Raw genomic sequence first — 25,936 nt, 5'->3', positions numbered from 1 at the left:
CATGGCATGTGTGGGACTCAGAATTCTCTTCTTATAGTGTCGGTTAACAGCAAATTTCTGTAAGTTGGCATCGATGCCCTGGTTGCTTCCGAGCATTTGGTAGGATAGGAAGCGATCTGATAAGTGGAGGCGTGAGTGAAGAGTGCAAATTGTTGGGGTAGCACGGAGCCGAGCATGCGGAATCCTCCAGCCACAGAGATCCCAGAATGAAGGAGATGTGATGAGACCGGTCAGCATCTTTATCGTGATTAGCAGTCTCCTTTCTTCAATGAGAGAGGGCAGCCTGGGAATTCCCAGGGCCATTTCAGTCGTATGGGCTTGGAGTGGTATCCTGTGTTTGTAGATTACCCACTTCAGGAGCCAGTATTCTGCTGCCCAGATGGATTTTGTGTTCGTGGGTGCTGCCGACGCCCAGATTTTTGCTGCATAAAATAGCTGGGGGTATATGATGATCCTTACATATTTTTTGTTGCAGTAAACTTGTCTGAGACATAATGCAGGTGCTGCTTCGCTCTCCATTTCAGGTGTGCCGCTCGCCTGATGAGTTTGTCGATGTGATAGTTAAATGTCAGCGTTGTGGTAAAAATCACCCCCAAATCTAAATGATATGAAACAGGAAGTATGTGTATTGCATTTATCTTTGGCGAGATGGTTGTGGGCTCTTTCTTCAAGGAGTAGAGCATGCACTCAGACTTTGCTGGGTTTGATATTAAGGCCAAATTGTTTGAGGTAGGCTACTAGTGCGAGGAGCACACTGTTAATTTCCTCTGTGATCATATTGGTGTGTGCATTTGTTTGGATGGTGGTCAATATTTTTAAATCGTCAGCATAAGAAAATATATCTGGTCTCTGGATTATAAAAGGGGAGATAATGGCAGTAAAGAGGAGGCTGGAGAGGACTCCCCCTTGTGGTACTCCTGTAGATATTTGCTTAGTATAGCTTTTGTCAGAATTATGGAGTATGATTGTCTGGTTCTGAAGGAGTGATGAGAGGAAATGCAATGCATCCCCACCTATGAAGTAGTGGTCTTCAAGCAGTTGTAGGAGGGCAGGTACTTGAAGTCTTGAACGGCATCAAATGCTGCTTCGATGTCGAGGCAGGTTATGAGGAATTCTTCTTTCCTCTCAAAAGCTGTAAGGATGCTGTGGGCGGTGGCAAGGAGATTTGTAATGGTGGACCTGTTTGGTAGTGATGAATGAATTTGTGGTGGAGCATCTGGAAGTATGTGAGCTATTAGAGTTGGCAGGAGGGTCCTTTCTAGTAGTTTCAGGAGACATGAGGAATTGGAGATGGGTCTGAAGTGTTTCTCTAATGATGGCGTTCTTATTTTCGGGTGCGGGCTTTCCAAATAGACATTCCATTGATGTGAAAAGGTGTGTTCGGTTAGTACTGCGTTGAAGATGCTAACAAGGGGCTGGATGATATATGGACCCATGCATCTGAGCATTAACTGGTGTTTTGCATCTGCACCCATAGCTGTAGAGGATGGGGTTGAATTCAAGGCTGCTAAGATTTGGCGTTTAGATATAGCGATGGATGTCAGCGAGTCCTGTCTAGTACGTTGAATATGTGGTCGAAATTATTGTTGGGTGCCGGAACATCTTCAAATCGGGTAATGAAGTCAATCCATCTCTGGAGGTCAAGTTGCTCTGGGAAACTACTAGTTTCTTCTATTAGCAACCCTTCAAAATAGCTCTTGATGGACTGGAATTTTATGCGGTTGAAAATGGCTCGTGCTCCTGAAAAGACTATCATATCATTAATTTCGTCAGATTCCTTATGGAGTTGCTGTTTTAATTGAAAGCTGGAGTTTAGATGTGGGGTCCACCGTGTCTTAGAGTAGGAGTGATTGTGACTGTCTTTGAGGCCGCGTATTGTGCTACCGTGATAATCCATTTAGTTAACGGGTCGGCCGCTAGTAGGATATCACACGACTCAAGGACATACCATGGGATGAGAGATGCTGCTGTAATGCATTTAGAAACATTGAGATACTTTATATTGTAAACTGTTCTCCGTATCACCTGTTGTTTTGCGTTAAAAATTGGGATTAGTGGTTCTAGTTGTATTAGGATTGGGTCATGGTCTGAGTTAAAATAACCATCTTGAGGAGTCTGAAGTGTCCATGGTATTGATGTGAGGATCAGGTGAAGTTGGTTTGTTCCCCTTGTGGGGCCCTCATTGACTATAATTAAGACCACCACGCTTAGCTGTGATAAGAGCAATCTTTTCATATGATCCAGACATGGAGGGAGGTTGAAGTCTCCACAGACAATTTTCATTGGTGAGGTGTGGAGGTGCTGTGAAGGATCCAGTTGGTCACCTCTTGCATTGTTTCCTTTGTAGGATTGGGTGGTATGTAGATGGCAATGACTTCAATGGAAATGGACCTCAATTTAACAGTGCATAGAGCGCCTCGTAATCTGAGTTACTGGAGATGCTGTTGTTAAGGGTGAGGGTGGCTTGATTGTAGAACAGTGACGTTCCCTCCCACTGGTGTTCAAAGAAAGTGCATTACTCCTTAAAATTGTAATTGTCGTCCGTATGACGTAAATATTTCTTACAGATTTCTTACAGATTGCATCAGATAAGATTGACATGCTTAGGTGATGACGTAATATTGCATCAGTTGTTACTTTCAGCTGTATAAGCACACTCTGCAGGAGTTTCAGTCATTCCTTGCTTCTCAGGATGGAGAGTTACGTGCAATTGACGCCACGAAGAAAGAGTGCTATTGTTGCTTTACGTGAGGAAGGATGTTATTCCCGTCATATTGATTATAGAGTATCTTGTAATCAGTCGACAGTGAGTAGATTTCGTTCCAAACTAAAGAATACTTGTTCTGCTGATAAGAAAAAGGAACCGGACGCAAACGAGTCTCTTCAAAACGCGGCCAAAACAGACCGCGCGTTTTGAAGCGCTTATGCCTTAAAAACCGTAAATTCAACTTGCATGGCTCTGATGGGAGACAAACGATTCGCCGTAGACGTGGTGAAGAATACCATCCAGACTGTATGGTGTCTACAGTGAAATTCCCTACCAGCCAAATGATATGGAGGGTGCATTTCGCATCGCGGAATAGGTCACCTGCAGTTTATAAAAGGTTCCGGAAATGCCAATTGATACCTGACTATATTGGAAAGCAAATTGCTACCAACCATTAAAGACCATTTCAACCTGCCAAGTAACTGCATTTTTCAGGAAGACTCTGCTCCTTGTCATTGGGCAAAAAGTGTAAGTAGGCACTTCTCTAGTTACTTTAGCCTTCTTTCTGCATTATAAGTTCGACAGTAATATGTTTACATTTGTTACAGGTGAAAAAATGGTTGGAAGAACGGTCCATTACAGCTGGCCAGGAAACAGACTGGACCTGAATCCTATAGAGAACTGTTGACATCGTGCGGAATCTGCAGTTTTCAGAAAGAAACCAAAGACCCTTCGTGAATTTCATAATTGTAAATTATGAAATTCACGCTTACCGGCGTTACCATACTTAGCGACGGGGACGCCGACCGGGTGTACCAAGAGACTAATTATACTCTGGCAGGTCCTGCCACTTACTTTCCTGAGATTTCAGTGACTAGGACCTAAAATAAAGGTTGGAGCGATCGCGGTTGATTTAGGTAAAATTGCATTTAGAAAGCGCTGCGTGGGGTTTTACACTGAAAGAACTAGTTCTAGAGAGCTTAAAAGGTCGGGCAAAATTGATGTGATTTAAATTTGGATATGTGGGGCAGTCGCTGTACAAGAGAAAGTTTTGGGAGGGGATGAAGACGGGGGATGAAAAAGGAAGAAGAGGGTTCGGATAGGAAGGTGACCCCCATTTTCAGTGGGATATGCTCATTCCCCACCAGAGTGAAAATATGGGGAGGCGAGAAGAGCAAATACTCTCCTCTCCCCTCCCCGAGAAATAGGAAAAAGACAAGGCCGCACAAGGGAGTGCGGTTTTGGGTTGCCAGTAGGCCATCCAGGCCACCCTAAAGTCGTGTCTTTTTGTGGTATGATGAGTTTTTTTGTATGTCACGTACTTGCTTGACCTCCTGCAGTCTTTCTAGTCGGGTTGCCTTTGGTGTATTGCTATGATTATTTTCCTTCTGGAAAATAGATCCTGAGCATATTGACTGAGTTCCTTGTAGTCCTCTTGAGTGTCTCACTGTCTGGGTTCTTGGTTGTCTGGTATATATTGGATTGCTGTTATTAGGCGTAGTCGTAGGTCGTCATGCAGATCGCAGTAAAACATTGTCTCCAGGACTCCGGGTTGCCACAGGGACAGTCCGCGTTATCTATGATTCCAATTAGTAAAGCTTAGCTTTAAACGGCTGTGTCCTGTAAGGAGGAAGGTGGTATTCCGACCCGGGTGAAAGCACGCTGGCGCCTTAGGGTACAGCTTGGTTACAATGGGGAGGAATATTCTAGTCACTGTGCCTTTTTCTGTGTGGTTCCCTCTCCTCTGCCAAGGTGGTTTGTGGACGAGGTGGTTGGTGATTCTTCTCTTCTCACAGCTGCGGTCATTAGTGATGTCAATGGTGAGATCATACATTGTAGCCGATGTGTTTCTAGCAAGATGGTAGAGCAGACTGCAGCGGGTAGCCACGAGGTCCAGGGGAGAACTCCTGTCAGGACTTTGAGGGCAGTCGTTCTATTTGCTCTCGTCGTGGTAAGGAGGATCCGTTTATTCACTTCTAGTCCCGCCCTCACGTACCAGACAGGGGAGCCATACGTGATGGCAGGGAGCTTTGTAGTAGAGGGACAGGGTAGTATGGCTGAATCTCCAGTCCCGTGTAGAGTGTGTTTAGTGTCAAACGGCACCAGGGGTTTCCCCCATCTCCGCGTGCTATACATTGTGGGTGTGAAACAGAACACTGTCACTGCCAGAGGTATGGATTTTGTACATGTGTAGGGTAAAGTGTGTTTAGGGTCAAGCGGCACCAGGGGTTTCCCCCATCTCCGCGTAGTTTACATTGTGGGTGAACAAGTTGACTGGAAAAGCCAGAGATTTAAAAGTGTATGGACTTTGTATATGTGTGATGCCTTGTACCGTTGTTCATCTGGTCATTTAGCCGCCAGGCCCCTACTGAGGCCCGACGTTGTCCTACTTTCGCCCCGTGGAGGCAGACCAGGTACTCACTAGTATATAGTTCACTCTGGCAGGTCCTGCCACCTAATTTCCTGAGATTTCAGTGGCTATGACCTTAAAAAAACAAAAAATCGCGTACGCGTCGCGGGAAGCGCTAGAAGTCCAAAATGTTGGGCAGAATTAATTTAGACTGGTGATTTTAGATTGTGTGGGGCGTGTTCACGTTGCTGTCAGATAGAGTGGGGTGAAGGCTGAAGACTGGGGGGCAAATAGACAGAAATATGGAGCCGAAAGGGAAGGCAACTCCAGTTTACAGTGGGGCATGCCCATGCCCCACCAGAGGGAAGAAATAGGTTCGCAGGGTGGGGAGGGGACAGTTTACTATCCCCTCCCCACCCTGCCAGGAAGAAGTGAGACAGTGAGCCAGACAAGGGAGCTCGCTCAGATTGCCAATGTGGCCTGTGTGCATGGGTGGGAGCAAACCAGACCGCAGGGTCAGGTCCGCACCATCCAGAAAAACTTGAGGCGATCCAATGTTGGTTTGGCTGAACAGGTTGTGCAAAATGCCATAGTTGGGAGTCATTCATGGGACTGTTGTCTCATCCGGTAGTCAATGTTCTGGGAAGTGGAGTTTTGTCACTTCTCAGAAGAGTTCTAGTTTTGTCCTGCATGAAGGATCAAGCAGTCAAACCTGATGTCTGGTTGGGGGTCTCTGAGAAGCTTTGTTTGACACGTCTATTCGATGTTTGCAGCAGAGGAATGGTCAATCGTCTGGCATACAGGTTCTGGGCAAACTTGGTGAATGCTGTATATGAGGCTTCATCTTCCAGTAAGTAGTGTTCCCGGTTTTTGGGATTAAGGCGCACTTGGATGATTAATTCAACACGAAGATCTTCATAAGTTCGCAGTCATACATCTGGTGTCCCCAGGTCTCCACAGAGCCACATGCACACATTGGGTTTTTTTAGAGTCCGAGAAGGTGTAATTTGTGGCGGATCGCTCCATGTCCTGTTAGGAGATATGTGCTGTACAATCCAGGGCAAAGCCATGCCGGATACTGTGGGTATATTTGTTGTAGATCGGGGAGGAACCTCCGCGTGATTTCCCCTTTTGTGGAGGTCGTCCAGCGCTGCTGCTGCCATATTGATCGCAAATAGATCTGGAGTCTTTTCTTCTCCACTGTCCGATTTGCAGTTGGGTCTGTGGTGTGATCCTGGAAGGTAGTTGGATTTCCGCGTCTAAGCTGCTGTAATATGCCTAGGCGAATCACTTCAAGATCAAGGGGGAGGGTCCCAGTGAGTACTTGCAACGCATGAGTAGATACGGTGCAGCACGCTCTGGTGAGGGTTAATAAAATCCGGTGAATGATGTTGAGTAGTCGAAGATTTACCGCCGTAGAGGCCTTATGGTGCCAGACACCAGAAGCATATGCAATCGCAGGGATGATGGCTGCTGCTTTGTAAAGTATTGCTAGGGTTCTTCTTTTCAGCAGCCCCCAGTCGCGGCGGGTAATCCTGGCAAGCATGGCAGCATAGTTTTTCATTTTCTTCTGGATGTATTTTAAGTGGCGTGTAAATGTAATTTCGGTCCAGAATCACTCCTAGATACTTGAGTTCTGTGGCCAACTTGATCGTTCTGTTGTAGATTTTTATCTGCGGTGGTCTGGTAGGAGTTAGATATCCCTTTAGTAGGATAGATTGGGTTTTGGTGGCAGAGATATTAAGGTGATGAGTTTCGGTCCACTCTCTTAGTGTAGAAAGTGCTTAGTTGGCAAGCGCATCCAGTTGTGCTCTTGAATCAGCAGAGAGGATTAGGGAGAGGTCATCTGCGTATGCGAGCGCTTGCACGCCCCCCCAGTTTCAGGGAGAGGAACTCATCCAGCACGTAGTTCCATAGGAGGGGACCCAGTACAGAGCCCTGAGGGCAGCCCCTGTGTACCTGGCGTTCAACCTTGCAGTAGGGAGCCTGCACTAGAACCTTCCTATTGCTCAGGTAGCTCTGAATGCATCCATATAGGTTTGTTGGCAGCTCTTAGTCTTGCGAGGATGCACTGCCACCAGAGGGCGTCGAATGCCCCTGCAAAGTCCACAGAGATGAGAAGAAGGTACTTTCGTTGGCGGTTTGACGCTGTGTACTCCAGAAGGGTTTCAATTTGTTCCATCGTTGTTTTCGGGCATAGTCGACTTCATTGCGGTATATTAATCTCGGCGCCAGACGCGCAGATGAAAGTATTACGGACACTCTTGCTGTTGTTAGATGTTTCACGCACAACAGTGTCCTGAGTGCGCGGAGAAGATCCAACGACCAAAAAAAGACTTATTCAATAGAAGTCCTGTGGCCAGGAGACGATTTGTTAATGTGAGGTCGACGAAAGGTGTAATGGTGCAGGCTAACAGACGAGCAACGGTCGGTCAAATAACAGCGCAGTGACATCATTTGAATGCATTTGGACGAACGGTGTTGGCTTTGCTCGTCTGCCGCTATACACCAGTCGTTCCATTCCATCACGGTTTGGGGTATAGCTGCGAACGACCTCTCAGAGGTCCACTCTTGTCAGACAAAAAAAAAAAAAAACCACACAATCAGCAATTGGTAGATTGGTCATAGAAACGAAGCACCGACACTGGTCATTTGAGGGGTGGAATAACGTTGACTGGTAGACAAATTGTTCCATTCTAACGGCAGAAACAGATTATGACAGCAGTAGCTTTAAACAGTGAATCCATTGTACCGGTAATCTGCAGGCTGGTTATGATGGTGTGGGGAGTGATTTCATAGCATGCATTAAGTTCTTTGACATCAATGGATTAACAACCGAGTGTTGTAGTCTATTTGAACGTTTATGCTGACCAGATGCGTCCTTTCATCGATGTGATAATAGTTACTTAGTTACTTCCAGCAGGATAATGCCCCATATCACAAGGCATTAAGAATTAGCATTTTAGCATTAGCATTAGTAGAGGCATTTGATGCAAGAAAGCAAGCTTATGCAGCATCAGCCAAAAAAAAAAAAAAAAAAAACCACTTCCACTTCACCCCTCTGTTCGTTCAAAATACCTGTCCAGCTGAGCCTTAAACTTATTTAGGCTATCAACCTCCACCACAAGGGATGGAAGTCTGTTCCACCAACCAGCCACGCGCTGGCTAAAGGCAAATTTCCGCACGTCTATCCTACATCTGTCTTTCCTCAATTTGAATTTATGCCCTCTCAGGTGATTTTTCTGAGCTAGAGGAAGAATCCCATCAGCATTGAGCATGCTTAAACCATTCAAGGCTTTATACACCTCTATCAGATCACCTCGCTGGTGCCTAGTCTCCAGACACTGTAATTTGCAAAACTTAAGCCTTTCTTCGTAAGAGCACCCCTTTGTTCCATTCACTAATCTTGTTGCCCTTCTCTGTACTCGTTCCAGCAGCTCTACATCCTTCTTGAAATGAGGCCTCCAGACCTGTATACAGTACTCTAGGTGTGGCCTGACCATCGCCTTATACAATGGAATAATCACCTCCTTATCCCTGCTGGAAAAATTCCTGTATATCATTGACAATACTCCATGAGCTACTCTTGCAGCCCGTCTGCACTGTTCAGAGAACTTCATATCTGCCTGCACAACCACCCCCAAGTCCCTTTCATTCTCTACCACTGTCAGTGTTGTACCACAGAGTTGATACGTTGCTCTGGGGTTGCTGTTTCCCATGTGTAGTACTTTACATTTGTCAATGTTAAACTTCATTTGCCACCTCTCAGCCCATCTGCTCAACCTTTCCAGATCCTGTTGCAGCAGCATAGTGTCAGTAGTGTCCTTGACAACCCTGCCAACCTTTGTATCGTCTGCAAACTTGGACATTAAGCCCGATATACCATCATCAATATCATTTATAAATACAGAAAACAATAATGGACCCAACACTGAGCCCTGAGGGACTCCACTAATAACATCAGTCCACGATGAGCAGTGTCCATTGATTACCATTCTCTGTCTTCTCCCCCTCACCACCCCTTTATCCATAGCAGCAATTTGCCTCCAATGTCACACTGCTCCAATTTGTGTAGCAGTCTTCCATGTGCAACAGTATCAAAAGCCTTTCTAAGATCCAAGTATATAATATCAAAGTTATTCCCTGCATCCAGTTCTTTTGTGACTGCATCATAGTATCCAATCAAGTTGGTCAGGCAAGACTTCCCCTTAACAAAACCATGCTGTGTCTGAGCTATAACTGAAGTCTTGTCTAAATGATCCTGCAGTGCTTCTTTAACCAGTGCCTCCATTAATTTTCCTGGAACAGAAGTTAAGCTCACAGGTCTATAATTACTTGTGTCAGCCTTTGATCCTCCTTTGTGAATTGGGGTCACATTTGCACATTTCCAGTCTATGGGTACCTCCCCCGAGTCCAAGGAAGCTCTCATAATTATGGCTAAGGGTTTGCTTACTTCCTTTGCTGCCTCCTTTAATATAACTGGATAGATCCAATACACCCCGGGTGCCTTTCTTGTGTTTATCTTCAACAGTTTCTCCTCCACTTTACTCCCAGTTATTTCAAGATTCTGTAGCTTACTGCTAGAGTTGAATACACCTCTGGCATTCCCCTCGCTGAATAACTCCTCATGTGTGAATGTCGATGCAAAATATTCATTTAGTTTGTTAGCTACCTGAGCAGGATCATCAACACTTGACCCATCAATATCAAGTGGACCAATCTGATTCATCCCCTTCCTTCTAGAGTTTACATAAGTAAAGAACTCTTTGCTGTTTTTCTTTGCATCCCTTGCCAAGGATTTGTCGTAATCTGCCTTCGCCTGCCTAACCTCCTTTGTAACTTGGTTGCATATCAACTTGTATCTATCATAGGCTTCTGTGTCATGTGTTAATTTGTAAGTATCCCATGCATTTTTCTTCTCTGCCATATGCCTCATCAGTTCATCTGACATCCATTTAGGCCGAAACCTTGAACAATATTTCTTAGTTGGTATGTAAAGCCTAGTAGCTTCCAAGATAAGTTCTTTGAATGCTTCCCATTTTGAATTTGCTGTTGGTAACATCATCAGTTGGTCCCACTGTATAGAATTTAAATACTGTCTCAGTCCATCGTAGTCGCCTTTACGGAAGCAATAACCCTTCCCTTTACCCCTAATGGTAGTTACCTCTTTGAGTAAATCCCACTTCAGCACACTGTGATCACTGCCACCTAGTGGTTCATTTATCTGCAGATTCTTAATGCATGAAGAATCACTGCTGATAATCAAATCAAGAGTATTACTCCCTCTAGTTGCCTCCCGAACATGCTGATGTAGAAAACAATCATCCAATAAATCCACAAAAGCCCTGCTAGTGTGTGAGTAACCAGCCCCCAAAATCCAGTCAATATCTGGGAAATTAAAATCTCCCATTATAAGACACTCTGATTTACTGGCCCACTCTATTTCCCTGTACAGTTCCTTATTATACTCATCAGAGTCATTAGGCCTATAGCACACTCCTACTCTCAATTTTGATCTCCCAATGTTTATGTCACACCAAACTGACTCAACACTGCACTGTCCAGCGATGTCGACTGGCTTCACTTCCTTGGTTTTTATGTGTTTCTTAACTAATAGCATAACACCTCCCCCCTTCCTATCCTGTCTATCCTTTCTGTAGACGTTGTACTCCCCAAATTGCAGTTCCGCATCCCTTATATCTGTGTGACACCACGTCTCTGATATCCCAACAATATCTGCCTTTGATGTTTTGAGCAATACCTCAAATTCATCAAATTTATTTAGTAAACTCCTAGCATTGGTGTACACGCAAGTATACCTGCACCTGTTTCTATTCTTAGCTACCCTAATACAACCCATGTGTTTACTTGTGCCGCAATGGCTCCCAGCAGTCTCTGAAATACCATGCATCTTGTTTTTCAGGCTTCTGCTCATTCTAATAGAAGCAGTGCAAGAATCTCTTTCACCTCTGCCAGTGGCTACTGTTAATCTATTCGTCTATGTCTCCCCCCAAGCTAGCAGTTTTCCGACCCACCTAACACTGCCTCGATAGCATCAGCAAATATTCTTGCACCCTTTCTATTTAAGTGTATCCCATCCCTGTAGAAGCAATCTCTCCTGTTAACAAGTACAGTCCAGGCTGAAAAAAATTCTACCCCTTGAGCCTTGCACAATCTTTCCAGGGCCGAATTGATCGACAAGGCTCTCATCATATACTCCCTCCTATCGTGTCTGGGCAGAATTGCAGACACTTTCAAATTCAACCCTAATTCTCGGCTTTTGTTCAACAGTGACCTGTACTTGTTAAGTAATTCTGCCGGTCTCCTACTCTTAATATTATTAGTGCCAACGTGTACAACTATATCACCTTTTGTGCCCTTAAAAGATGATATTCGCTCTACAACGTCATCAACCTTTGCCCCTGGCAGACATACCCTGGTCCTGTTCCACCTATCTTTTTTACAAAGCATGTTCCCCGTTTCCCTGACAATAGAGTCACCAACAACTACTAGTTCCTTCGGGACCAGCGCATTCTGCCTTGGGGGTTGTCTCTGTGTCACGCGATGCCCAAGTGCAAGCTCTGGCGTTGATGTGGGCAGCTGAGAGCTTGATGGGCCCCTCAATTTAGTTTCTTCGAGGGCATCCACCCTGTCCTTCAAGCTCTCATATAGGCCCATAAGAACGCCGAGTTGTTGCCTGATATCGATACACACTCCTTGCATCGCGCACACACAAAGACATCCCCCTTGGCAGTATCATGTCCCGTACCCGATTGCTCTGCAAACATCAAGCAAACAGTGCATTTTATAAGGCTGTGAGTCAGAGGACAACTGCCCCCCTCAGTTCTGCTCTGAGCCACAGCACTTCCATTAGCTTGAGCCTTTTGCTTTGCTGCTCTTGTCTGAGTCATGATTCTATTAATTTATTAATTAATTATGTTATTAATTATACTACGTTTGTAATCTAAGTCGTTATATGTATTTATTTAAACGTACAATTTAACTGCTAACGAAGTTCAACTAACGCTATCTAGTACGGTATCACAATGGCGGGAAAATTACTAACGGTAGTTACGAACACGTGGAAACCCTTACCGATACTTTTACAAGGCCGAGTAAAGAATAAATACACCAAATTAATCAACAAATCACAAAATAATGTTATACTACTAAATTTAAATCAAAAGTTTTATAAAAACAATAATTTCAAATCAATAAATAAGAAAAATCCACTTAGCGGCTTGGAACACGACCGTCACTGTTTGTTCAGGAATGGTTCACACAATTGTACACAATTATTCGGGAATGGTTACAGGAAGAGTGACTACACTATCATTAGATCTCAAGAACATTGAGCATCTGATGGATCGGATGAACTCTGTTCTCGAAGTTTATCATGTTGATTCGGAGTTAATTGTGAGATACGATAGATTCTGCACGAATCAGCATTCGCGTTCGGAGCTTGTGGAGCATATGACCAGACCACATAAGGTTGTTGCTAAGGGCTAAAGGAGCTACTCACTATTAGGTCGATGTACCTATTAAACTGGCAGTTTATTGTGTTCGAATATGGCTCTGTTATTGAATTTTCACATTTATTATTATATTTCATTTGTTGTTATATTGTATATCTGCGATTAAAATGTATCGTGTCAAATTCGCTTGAGCAACAAACATTTCACAAAATAATTATTTCAGCGAGCACGTATTTCCCATTTAAAATAAATTACAAGTCATAACACATACCTTTGATATTAGGTACCAAGCATATTCAATTCCACACATATCGTTTTCTTCGGCCTAGAGAGGAGAAATGACAGTGATGCTTAATTGATCTGATAAAAGCAAATTATAACACTGTTCAAGTACTTATTATTTCATGCAGGAATATAATTTCCATTAACAGAGGGTTGCATATCAAGCAGATTATGTCGTAAACATCACAGTAATACTGTTATCGAACGTTAAATCAATTTCCTAAATAAATTGGAACACATCCTCATTTGGAATAACGTAATGCCATGTAGCATACTGATACATCTCGTGATATCTCTTTATTTTAATAATTCTCATAATTTTAACAACAGTTTCTGATGATAGTTACAACCAGGAGAGTTACAATTTATTCATGTAATATCCTATCAAATGTCATGGAACACTTGAAGTTAGTAAAAGTACACATTTATTCAAGAAATTAATAGGGCATTAGCCTAACTTTGGTTATAATTACCTTTTAATAACTTTCTAGTAGAAATATGATATTTTGCTTTCCTCCTTCTTTAATGCATTCGTGAGTTCCACTAACGAAGTGGGCCAGCTTTTCTTTGTCCTCCACCCTGACCTAATTCTGCGTTCTACTTCATCCCATTGGGTTGGAGTGAGTGCCCTGTGCTAGGCACTTCATTGTTTCGATATTATTCTCTTCAAGTTTTTCAAATCTTTGCTTTGTGTTGGAAAGTGAGGAGCGTTTCAACAAAACTGTCACAGAGTAAAGCACACATAACTGTCCAGAATATCAACATATGATGCAGCATTCATGGTTCTCTGTACTTTGACCAGGTGACCTAGTCCATACCACAAGAAACGATTCTAGACCTTGACAGCACATCTTACTCTTGAGTATATTGTCTTTAAATGCCGTCCCAAATGTGAAGTCGGAACAGCACACAAGTATTCTTCGCAATTCCTCGAGCATCCTTCATACCCATGCACTTCTATCATACTGGAAAAAACGCGACTGTCGCTCGGCTAGACCGATTTCTATTAAATCACATCCCGGATTCGGTATGCATTGTCCTTTGCCAGTCGAAGGTGTGCATTTGTTTGGGGGAGCTGCAGCGGTTCGTGAAAATTCATAATTTACAACTCTTTACTTATCGTGAAAGCACACATCGGTTTGCCTGTGGCTGCTCCCAGATCCAAACTCAGATTCTGATGGTGAGATGAGATGACTAGCCGTCTCAAAGCGCGTTGATTCTTGTCACTCAGTATTTTACGTCTTGGGCTCAGCTTTGATACGTTTGGACTTCCATGTTTTCAGCACTTTGTGAAGAAATGGAAGTTTCTAATTTTCTAATATTTAATCCCTGAAATTCTGTTAGCTCTCTTTCCATTAAATCGTTATTCTGTGTTATACCTTTGAAATAAATTTAGGGCTAGCCGCTAATTAACTTTATAAGCCACCATATTCATATTACACACAATTTTCTGCAGTTAGAGGGCTGTCCCATGACTTTTGACAGGATCGTGTACAATTAGGCTTTGTCTACCAGGGTTTGGCATAAATGGGATAAAATATAATTCAACATTAAAGTGAAGAGTAATTCTGATAAACTTTCATTTGTATTTTTTAAATTAAATTACTCTCAAAAGAAATGAAAGGTACGTTCAGATATACCATATAAGCAATAACGGACTACAATTATGTTCCCTGACTTAAAAAATGAGATACGCACGTTCACACACAACCTTTTAATACAATATTTATGTGCAACCTGTGGTTGCACATGCATAATTGGAATTTAAAGAAATTAAAAATGTATCTGCTTACCGCTTGCATAGCATTCTGCAAGGTTTCCTTTGATCCAATAACAAAAAAATTAGCGATGTCTGCAGTCTTCATCTGTGCAGTTTTTTCTCTGATATCCGCTTCTGTGTTGTTTACAAGGCGAATAATATGTCTCACAGGGATGTTTTCTAGCAGTGTGCTGTATTTATGGTCCATAACTGTTAAAATTCCCAGAAAAAGAAAATATTATTCAATCGTAAAAATTTTCCACAGTTCAAATAAGCCTTAAGTGATTTTTTTTGTCTGTATATCTTGACAAATTGTACTGAACGCTTTTCCCTATTAGCTTGACTTCATTCTTGCATTACTGTGAAAAAATTCGCCCATCCCTATCTTGAGCTTCTTATGAATTTTCCTGCCGTTCTCTTCAGGGGCCATTCACAACCACATAGAAGAATGCTCTAATTCAAGCCACATCTTTTATGAAAAACTGTTACATGACATTAGTGACATCTACATCCCCCCCTTAAGGCATTACATTTTGCTTTCCCTACCCTCTCTTTCTCTTCCCTTGCGTTATTTGAGAATGCCTTTACATATTCGTTTGAGCTATAGTTATAGAGCAGTTTTGTGCTTTTTACATAAATAAACTTATGTAAAAGACCGTAGAATGTTTAATGACTAATCTTTGAGTAGTCCTGGCAGCGCCATTTTAATGATTGGAAATGAAATATATGATTTAATACTCAATCGAAATATTAAGAATAGTTCTTTCTATAGAAATTCGTCCTGTGCGGTAATATAGTGGGTTTGCTGTTTGTCACTAGAGGTCTAGGTTCAAACCTCTTGTTGGAGGGATACAGGGCTGTTTAATCCAGGCTATAGTTGGCCCATCTCGGACAAAGGGAGTAGAACCCACCCCCAGTTGTCCAGCCCTGATACATTCAAATCGTGCTGTGAATACACACTTGTACAGTTCAATATACGATACTGAACTCCATTACGAAGCACATCAGCCAAGGGTCAACTGAACTCCATTACGAAGCGCATCAACCAACCAAGGGTTGATGCGCCCCAAGCAAATACAACTAAAATGTCAAAAGTTTGTTTGTGTAAAGGCCATACAAATTGCGTTATGGAGTATGGCAACTAACCTTCAACAGCAAAATTATTAATAATTACTTATTCAATGTAAATTCGGAAGTTTACGCAACTTCTTAATTAATAGGATTTTTTATATAATATCTGCTGCTGGTAACAGTTTTGTTATTGTTAAAAATTGTTACTTGGCAGAGGTGAATCCGTCAGTTTTAAACTTTTACAGTAGCTTTAGCTTTAAACCAATTTACAGGCTCCAAAAGTGTATCCTGCCTGAATTGGTTCTGAGCTAGTTTTTAATGGCTAATTAGTACTGCACTTATATGCAAGATGGCGGCCTTTACTTTTGTTGAGATAAGTAATGGCTGTTATTGCTATTAAAATTTATAGAACCTATGACGTCTTGCAGTTACTGGCAACGTTTCTGTTCATCTTAATGAGAAGTGGACTTGACAATTTTCAGCGGTAGACGTGCGGAATCACAAAGACAGACAATCAAAATCAAGAAGTATCCTCGTTGCGAAATATTATTTACTTCTTATTTAGACCGTCAGAACCAGTCTACCTTTTTCGCTTCGATTAAATTGTTTCCGGCATTTCTTAATACAATGAACGAATCGTAGCTAAATTTTAAATGATGTTCTCCTCTGTATAAAACTCCAAGTCTAATATGAACTTGTTGGGATTATACTCATACAGCCAAGTGAATATTATAAATAGCGTTTGTGTTTTTTATTGTGATGAGACATCACCCTTTTCGTTTCAGTAATCGTCATTATCCAATTTCTTTTAAATTAGAAGAATAATAATAAGAATAATAATAAACCCTTTTGGCTTTAATGGAAATGTTTTTCGGTGTGTGAAGTGGTAAGAAAAACATGCAAAAATTGCGCTTGTCTGAATGCTGTTTTATTACAGTGGGATCCGCAAAAGCAGTCATCATGACGATTTTTGCGGACAATCCCTTAGCACTTTTTATGAAAATTCACTGAGCAAAGCTGGGAAGCAAGGAAGAAGCTAGCTAAGTACCGAGAAATCGATTCAAAGGATGATACTATCCTGCCTGTTAAGTTGGCGTCATTGGACAGTAAAGTGCTTTACAGCAGCCAGTAAGAGTCACGCTAGAGGCAACAGCAAACGGCGCAAGGTAGCAACTAGAAACAGATAAAGAAATCATCGTGACACAAAATCAGCTGCCTTTTTTTTTTTTTTTTATTATTGGCTCCGCTTGAACAGAAACTGCCAGAATCAATATTCGAAAAATACTCTTCTTAGAAACTAAAATTCAGCTTACGAACTTAAAACAACCCTTAACAGCTTTGAGATTTAATGCTGCTTTACGACGTTGCCCATTAGTTTATTTCAATGAATATTATTCTGGGGAATACCGCATGGTCAATTTATACAATTTAAATTCTAATTGCAACTTTGTTATTCGAGAAATTAATTAATGTTAGTGCATTAATTAATTAAAAGAACGAATTTATGTTGTTCGTAGACCTTGGTATTCATAAGCTGATAAAAATCTACTTTTATTTTATTCCATTTGACAAAATTTAGAGTATAATTATATTTGAATTAAAGTAGGAAAGCTGTCTAAAAAGATAACATTCATCAAGTAGGCGTTGATATCGCAAACCTATGATACTATCGCAATTAATTGCCTTAATGGTGCTTTTATGATAAATATGAGGCATAATAATGTTTATTTTTAAAGTGGATTCCCCACCCACTCACGATATTAAATATGAAGGAATCACACCTGCAAACTGGTGTGCTTTCCTACCGCGTTCCTACTCCATAGGGCCAGAATCCGCGGCCTGATTGTAATTTTAAACTGACCACTCAGGTAAATCTGCAGAACACGAACACGTTTTCTGCAGTCTTTATCCACTTTGGTCCGGCGACCAGCTGTGCGGCGATCGACAGCATCGTTATCGTACATATGCAGTCATTTATGAATATTTCCAATGAATGTTTACTTCATACACAAAACATTTAATAATAGCAAGCTGTTTCTGATGAACATTCATGGTTTAAGTCGTGCTTTACAACTTCTGATATATAATAAGCAGTAGAAATTATGTAATAATAAGCAGCAGGAACGATGTACTTGTTACAACTAACAATGCTGTAGAGTAGATATAGCGTTTTCAAAAATTTATACTTTTGGAGTTAATTTGTGTGTGTGGTTCAATAAATCAGTTGCATTTCAGTCGAACTTGTTTAATAGACCTAAAAATGGAATATCTGTCATTAAATAAAGAAATAAAAAGTTTGACAAATAATCTTAGAACTAAGTTTAAATAAACGGAAATGAAAATGTTGAAATCTTTAATAATGGAAATGTTGATTTTAAGTATCTAACAGTACCGCGCTACTCCATATTGCAGACTTCTGATTTATATCAAGAGAAGCCTGCAACTTTGAACAGTCAAGGTTTTCGAAACTTCTAACGATCTATAAAGTGTAGCTTAATTGCTTCTTAAGCAAGCGATACTACGAAGAGCCTTTTTGCTAATGATATTATACTTTCAAGCGCAATCTAAGGATGTGCCACAATATATTTAATACAAACGTACATTTGACAAGTATGAGGCAAAAAGCGCACTTTCCCTATTAGAATCAATAGCCTACTTTACTAATATCATGCAGCCATCGCAAAATGAGGTCAGGTTTTAATGGAATGTATATATTGCACTCGAAACATTTACTGTTATTGATAGCTACAGCAGTTTTAATTTTTTAATCAAATGTCATGCCTGAATGATCCGGATATTATTATATCGTAAACTAATTTTTTATGCATTATCTCTCTCTCTCTCTCTCTCTCTCTCTCTCTCTCTCTCTCTCTCTCTACAAATAATAAGCGAATAAATTAACTGAAAAGTTATGTGAGGACCCGAATTAAATTTTTTAAGCAATAATGGAGTGCCAGGAAACATAGTATTAGTGAATACATTTTTCTTATCGTTTTACTTACCAATATTCTTGTCGAACAGCACGGCAGCTGTGCTCATGTTCTGTTTGGACGCAATATCACGAACTACTTGAGTGATAATGTCCCCAGGGGGTGGAATCTGGACTAAGAAATTCTTCTCGATTTGATCCAATTTTTCCCACTCGGCAATTCCACTTCTTCTTCCGAATGTAGCGGTTACAGTAGGAATTCCCATTTCTCTAACCATTTTCTTCAGCATGGCTGAAGGTCTGTTGTCTGTGTAGCCAGGACGTCTTGTAGTATCAATTAGTATAGTTGGAGGTTTTTCGCCCTCAAAGAGCTTTTTACAAACTACAAAACAGATATGATGTATTTTATTTCAAATTTTTTGTTGTAATTTTAATTTTCTTTCCTTAGGATACATGATGTACATTCAATTCACAAAAATCTCCACATGAAATTTCTTTACCTTGCGATTAAAATTAACTTACAAATATGTAGAAGTTTTCTTTAATCCTTAGAGATTCATTAACCAATCAGTAAGGTATAGTTGTTTTGGTTCGCCAAGCGCAAAAACTCAAGGAACAATATGATGTATCTTGTCTCTAGATTGCGTATTCCAAAGGTTTGTGTGTGTTGGTGGGCGGGATTATGACTTTGCCTTAGATTAATGGACTCTGTATTGGGTTCAAAAATATAGAAAGACCTCTTGCAGTCACAGACAGAATTTCAATAAGTTACCAAACTCTTAAGTAAATTAAATAACCTTGCCGTTATTGTATTCAGTTGATAAGGTGTCATTCACAGTTTCAAACAAAACTGTTGAACAGGAGATAGCTTCCTCACGATTTTGCGTGAGGAAGCTATCTCCTGTTCAACCAGTGCTCTAATTTCAAAGAGAAAATTTCAGTGAACTGTAGAAGTAAATTTCCATTATGACATATGATGTGTATAAAGGTACAAAAAGTCTTGAATTAAACGTTAAAGGTCTTCATTGGGCATTGAAGTCTTTTCTGAAATAATGTTTTTTTGTAGCGAGTTCATTCGAGAATGGGCTGCTGTAAATGCTCTTTCACTCACTCGTTGAATAACAGTTATCTAACATAACGCTATTATCTACAAGCTGTGCTATTTATTACAATTTTTGAAGTCGTCTTGGCTATTTATTCCTCATTCTTACAAAACTGCTGCTGTCCAGTAGATCTTATACCAGCCATTGCCCTCTTATCTGTGGCGGAAATGTTTGCAGACGGCTTCAGTGTCATATGTGTTTCAGCCTTCCTTCTTCATGAAAGTCTTGGGTTTCACTGTACTGTACTTCGCTGCATGGCTGAAACAACAACTCAACAGAATTTTCATTAACTGCCACAGCAGTGATAACGGGAGAAAGAGTTACCAAATATTTTAACTCAGGCCACCTGCCTTCAGTCTATTTGCTCTTTCGCATCCGTATTGAGGGTACAAAATATGCAATGGCTGGTCAGAACAACTGCCTCCAAGCGACAAGATGATTCTATCCCTCTCAAGTCTATGAACGCCGCATGACTAAACTCCTTTTGTTCAATGGATCCCTGGAACTCTCTGATAAATCTCTCTAGGAACTGCCATGAACTGGCTTTTGTATTGGACTAGTTTTATTATTCGGACCACAATATGGAAGATGCAAAATTTCGCGGAATCACCTTGGCTTGCTGGCTGTCTGTCTATTCCACCGCGTTTTGGGACGACGGTGGAATAATCATCTGTCAACTGTTTTTAAGAAGAAATAATTTGCTTACCGAAATTAAAATGGAACTCATAGATCCATCCTTTCAATGAGTTGATTGACGAATAGAAACTATTTCAGATGCTGAAGCAGAATGCCTTCTTTTCCTAGAAAGACAAAGATTCTAAGCAAGGAAACGGAACCTTTTCAGTTGCTCTTTACACCAAACCAAATGTCCCAGCACACCACAACGCGGAATAAATGGACCACTTTCTTATATTCTTCTCTCCCCATAGTATAAAGAAGTGATAGATTCACCATGGAATAATGACTTGAGAACCAATAGCCTCATGGAATAATGACTTAAGAACCAATAATAATGAAACCAATAGCCTCATGGAATAATAGTTTCCAAATTATGCTTGAAAAATTACTAGTTACTATTTTATCAGCGTCTTCAGTTTCTAATCAACAGAATGTTCTCTGAAATCTAGGCGTGCAAACAAACACGCCTGCCGGTCCATGAAAATTTCAATCCTTCTTTTGGAATTTAATTCTACTCTCTCGCTTACCGTTTCACATTAATTAAGTTTGGTTTATGGTGAAATGACTGACAGAAGAATTAGACCCTGTTAACATCTAGAATTTCGTTGATGTTAAGAGTTATGGGGACCTTGGCTAACTTCAGGTTCTTGGAATTCATCCGAGTTAACTTTCAAGCATGGATACAACTTTGCATATTGCTGAAATTTTCATCGCCACTCACCAAACTCTGAAATAAGGCTAATAAATCTATCTTTATCTAAATTAGACTGATGACCATAAAACGAAATGTAGAGATTCATTTAATAAAAATATACTGCCTTGCTACTTTATTAAGACTATGTAAGTTTGAGCTATATGCAGAAGTGTATAAAAAGTATGAAGATCGAAGAGGACACAGTGTTTGTGTGCAAATGCATGTTTATCAGGTGCTGCAGAAAAGAGGACCACTGCACATATCGAGTGTAAAAAGAATAGTCCATTTGAGTCTTTAATGCCAATGCAGAAATATTCAGAAAACATCCGTGAACAGACCCAACTGCGACTGAAAATGTGAAGTTGCTGAGTGAGATATCTGGAGTGGATTATGAAGAGTAAACCTCGCAAAGGCTTTCGACGACAGAAGAATTAATGTGTGATTTTAATGAGGGAATATTACAAAAGAAAAGTATCTTCACTATGGAATAGTCCTACAAAGAATGCAGTATTGGTGTACGAGACCTTTGCGGAAGCTACTGATCTCTGATTCCACCTGAAAAATACTGTTTATTTCGTGCTAGGGACGCAGCTGGTGGACAAAGGGGGAGTAGAGGCAAAGTCATATAGCCTAATGAATCCCCATAAATGCTTTTTAGCCGATAGTTGAGTGAAAACATGTAGGGAAACACGATACAAACTTCCTGTTGTGTACCGTTAGAAGAAGTGGATTACTAATTGTCCTGAGATCCAAATGAAGGGCTCTATGAACTCCAGAGCATAATTGAACATAGTACATAGTGTTTCGGATCAAGCGGCACCGGTGGTTCCCCACAGCTTCCCGATCAGTTCTTATGCTGAGTGCCCTGTAAAGGCTAGACAGTGTGGGTGGAGCACCACCGACTCCTAGTAACCGTACCAGGCACAGGAAGCGAGCCCAGGTAGTAGGGATTAGGTTCTCTGTCTGGGCGAACCTTGGTTTCACCTGAGCCTTATCAAGGAGGACCCCTTAAAAATAACGGTATAAGTTGTTATTGGAAGGGAGCTTGGGGGATTACAGTTTGAGTTATGGATGGTGGTTGATAGGAAGGCTTCCACTAGGAGTTAGAAGTTATGTGGGGATAGAGGAGCATCCCTGCTCTTAACAGTCCCTACCCTCCACAGGGGGGGAACTGTTAAGAGCAGCATAACGTTTTTAGGGTGGTAGAGCCCACCAGGAGAAAGTTTGACGGTGAGGGAATAAAGTCATAAGGTCAGAGTGCCCATGTGAGGGGAGAGGATCGTTATCAGGCTATCGGTACGTAATCTCACTATGGCCAGACCAGCTGAAACCAGTGTCAGCATCTCATGCCTTGCGCTCGAAGGAAATCAGCACGATATGAGCAAAGACGGGGAGAATTTTCTGAGCAAATCGGCCCACTACAGTGAAATTCGGCCGGGGGGGGGGTTGTACAACACCCTATTCGCTCATGATGCTAATAAAGTGGCCAGGAAGTGTACAGTCATGTACAACTATGAATTGTGTTTTTTGTAAACTGTTATTACTCGCGGCAACTATTAATTTTACCTTTGTTTTTCTACCTTTCCTCATATGTCCAAGTTTCACTGGTCTTTTTTCTAGAGACCCCAGAAAAAAGACCAGTGAAAGTGTAAAAGTGACCAGAACTGGTGGGCCCATGCTCAGCTGGGGATAATTATTATGTTGTCAAATTAAGCAGGCAACATTATCAGAGCAGCCATATTATTCAGCCAGAAAATATATGAATAGTTAAATTAATTTCGCATGCTAAAATTACAGTTATGACATACAGCGTTACTTGGACTTACGTTGTTCTTCCATGTCGGAATCATCCAGTGGAATTTCAGTTGTAGAACCGATGTCAACACCTTTCACCACTCTCCTGACAAGTTTTTCTATAGTTTTCGGGACGACATCAGACGCTACAGCGTTACCTTTTTCAGTTACAACAACTGTAATTGAAGTGAAGATATCAGTTTCAACGTTTAATGGAAGCTATGGGATACTGTTAAGAACTTAACCTGAATTATTTAATTATTAGACGAACTAAAGACGAACCTTTCAAGGTCGCATTACGAAACTCAGTTTTCCTTTCCAAAACAACGGAGGAGACTGTACTTGTCATATGTGATGATCAACTTTAGCTTAAAGCTTACTGCGACTGGATGATGTCTTTTTCATTGCGCCAGAAGGACAAGCGGTTATTCTAATACATCTTTGGAAGGCTTATCTTTAGTTGAAGAGAGTATAGAGAATAACAGCAAAGTGCGAAGTCTGGTTTTTCAAAAAATGTTTTATTCGGAAATTCATATCAAAGGAAAATATTGCTTCTAAATTTATTGCTCCCTTATCTGAGGGCTCAGATTCGTCAGAAATGCAAACATGGCACATGATGGAGAAGCACAGTACCAATTTTAATTTCAGAAAACCCAAACTGCTTTAATTCCAAAGCAGTCTGTGTTTTTTGTATTTTTTCTAAAAAAACAAATTTTGCTCTTAATACACGTAATTTTTTCTGTTGAGCTAATATTCATTGATTTCACCACATTTCAAAGAAATTAGTTAATACTCGTTTCTGTGAAACATCATTCCTATTGGTTCGTAATATTGTTCACGATGTATATGGATTCACTTAAAATGTATTACTGTTGCACATAATTGACATTGCTGCATGTAATCTAAGAATGTAATCCTTTTTCATATTGAATAAATCACCTATATAAGTAGGCTACAGACTAAACGAAATATCCACCGTCTATAATGGCCTGCGTGATAGTATAGTGGTTTTGTCACTTGTCACACGTTTGGAGAGGCCTAAGGTCGAATTCCGTCTGTCACCGATGTAATTCATAAAGGACTCTTCGCTCAAGATTATATCAGGAGGAGAGAGTTGGTTTCCTGAAGAGGAAGACCTGTTCCCTGCTCCTGAGATCGGCATTTTCCTACTCCCCAGTTATTCTGGATTTTAGTCCACACAACGAGCAGATCGGGCCGTTCCACATAGGCACGCACTCTTTTACAAACATAATGCCCATAGCACCACATGGCCTCCGATGCTAATGCGCCGTATGTAGTGACAAGATCAGGTTCTCCGCCATGTGGTGGTTGTTATTATGCATGTTAAGGGCGAAAGAAACAAATTCGATCGGTTTGCCCCTTTCAGACAAACTTGAGTTTCTGGGAATTTAGCAACTGTGTTAAAAGCCGATAAAGAATCTTTCCGTGGAAATGGACTGGAATCCAGTCCGATATATAAATCATCATCATCAGCCATTCTCAATCCACTGCAGGATGAAGGCCTCTTCAGCAACTTTCCAGTTCTTTTTGTGTGCAATGGCCATCCATTTACTACCCACATACTTGTGAATTTCATCTGTCCATCTCCGTCAATGTTTTCCAGGTTTTCTTCTAGCTCCTCTTGGGTACCATTCTGTTATTTTCTTAGTCCACCATCTGTCATCATGTCTTCCAGCTATGTGTCTTGCCAAAGGCCTTTTTAGTTCTGTCAGATGTATAAATGCAAGACTACAAATATTCCTTAGAATCTAAAATATTCCGAATTATGACGGAATATTTGTTAAAAATAAAATTTAAATGTTCCCTTATTGTATTGGAATGGTTAAACACAATAACTAGCCTCATTAGAAGGTTTACACACTAAGACACTTTTCCGAAGGGTGGAAGAAGGAAACGTCGAAAAAAATAATGAATAGGAGTATTTTGAATGATTAATAGTGGCCCTCTGTCCATTGTAAAAATATGGCTATCGTTTGCTGAAGAAGTTCAATAGTTACTATCATCGGTGGCCGAACAGAAGAGAAAAACTTAACTGCATTAGCGAACATGAGCATATGGACAGATGAATAGCCATTGATGAGCCCGAGATTTTTAATCTCTCATGAAAAAAAAAGTAATGGACCTAGGGACGAGACTAATGGTATGCTACATTCAGGGTAAAATTCGCTCATATGATTTTATTTTGTTCCCAAGGTAAAATTCAACTTGGATAATAACTGTGTACACGGTTACTGGAGTAGCTGATGATTTTGGAGCACAACAGATCCAGGATACCATGGTTTGAGAGTGTTTTCAAACTATGGTATCCTGGATCCCTAGCGTGAAAAAATCTGGACCCTGAACATGTGATCTGCCCGTTCTTGACTATTTCTCTGAAAAGGTCTTATGCAACGGACCTTTTTCTTGAGAATTCTTGTTACCATGCCATTATGTGAAGCCATCGTGGATAGCACAGTTGGTATAATTACTGTCCTCCCCATACGGATGGAAAAGACCCTGAAGTGACGTTCAAATGCCGTCAAAGACGCAAGGAATTTTTGCGGGCCTTTTTCACGACGTGGCTGAGTTTGTCGGTCTCAGAAGATGGTAGCATAGTTTTTCCTCCCGCTTTTCGCCTAGCAAACAGCAAATTATATTGTTCACGATAAAGCTTCTTTATCGTGAACAATATCATTTTTGATGCGCCTAAACCTCTAAAATATGAAATAACCAGCAATTATGAAGCAGTTAGTTATTTCTAAACAATTCGAATATATTTCTATATATTTTTCATTTTCTGAAGTTATACACACGCCTTCTTGAACGTTTATAAGTGATCTGGTTATGTATCTTCAAAGACTGATTAAAGGGGTGGAGAAGAATTCGTCTGAGGAAACGAGAGCGTTTCTTTCCAGAAGTATATGACAGGGAGCCAGCTAAATAGTAATCCTTAAGTTTAGAAAGCGTTATCTTAATGTATTCAACATTGAATACAAAACTATTGATTATATCGTCCTTGCTGAAATCAATCTGACCAGAGCTTTGGTCAGAGCTCTGGATGTGATGCTGTGGTTTCAAATGTTACCAGAGAACT

At 40.9% G+C, this 25,936-nt stretch overlaps 1 protein-coding gene across 1 annotated transcript in view; it reads right to left on the bottom strand.

The window, feature by feature from the left end:
- Window positions 1-25,936, bottom strand: part of Ir25a (ionotropic receptor 25a) — a 79,667-nt gene that overhangs the window by 35,618 nt on the left and 18,113 nt on the right. Inside the window, exons 3-6 of the mRNA XM_090385314.1 lie at window positions 22,875-23,018; window positions 18,647-18,955; window positions 14,608-14,783; window positions 12,804-12,857 (exon numbers count right to left, since the gene is read on the bottom strand). Coding sequence (XP_090241440.1) covers window positions 12,804-12,857; window positions 14,608-14,783; window positions 18,647-18,955; window positions 22,875-23,018 — 683 coding nt within the window. The remainder of the gene's footprint in view (window positions 1-12,803; window positions 12,858-14,607; window positions 14,784-18,646; window positions 18,956-22,874; window positions 23,019-25,936) is intronic.

The sequence above is a fragment of the Mastigoproctus giganteus genome, chromosome 11 (assembly GCF_048544385.1).
Source record: "Mastigoproctus giganteus isolate SK-2022 chromosome 11, ASM4854438v1, whole genome shotgun sequence".
Taxonomy (NCBI): Eukaryota; Metazoa; Arthropoda; class Arachnida; order Uropygi; family Thelyphonidae; genus Mastigoproctus; species Mastigoproctus giganteus.
The sequence above is the reverse complement of the archived record's forward strand: the minus strand, read 5'-3'. Positions and strand labels throughout refer to the sequence as shown.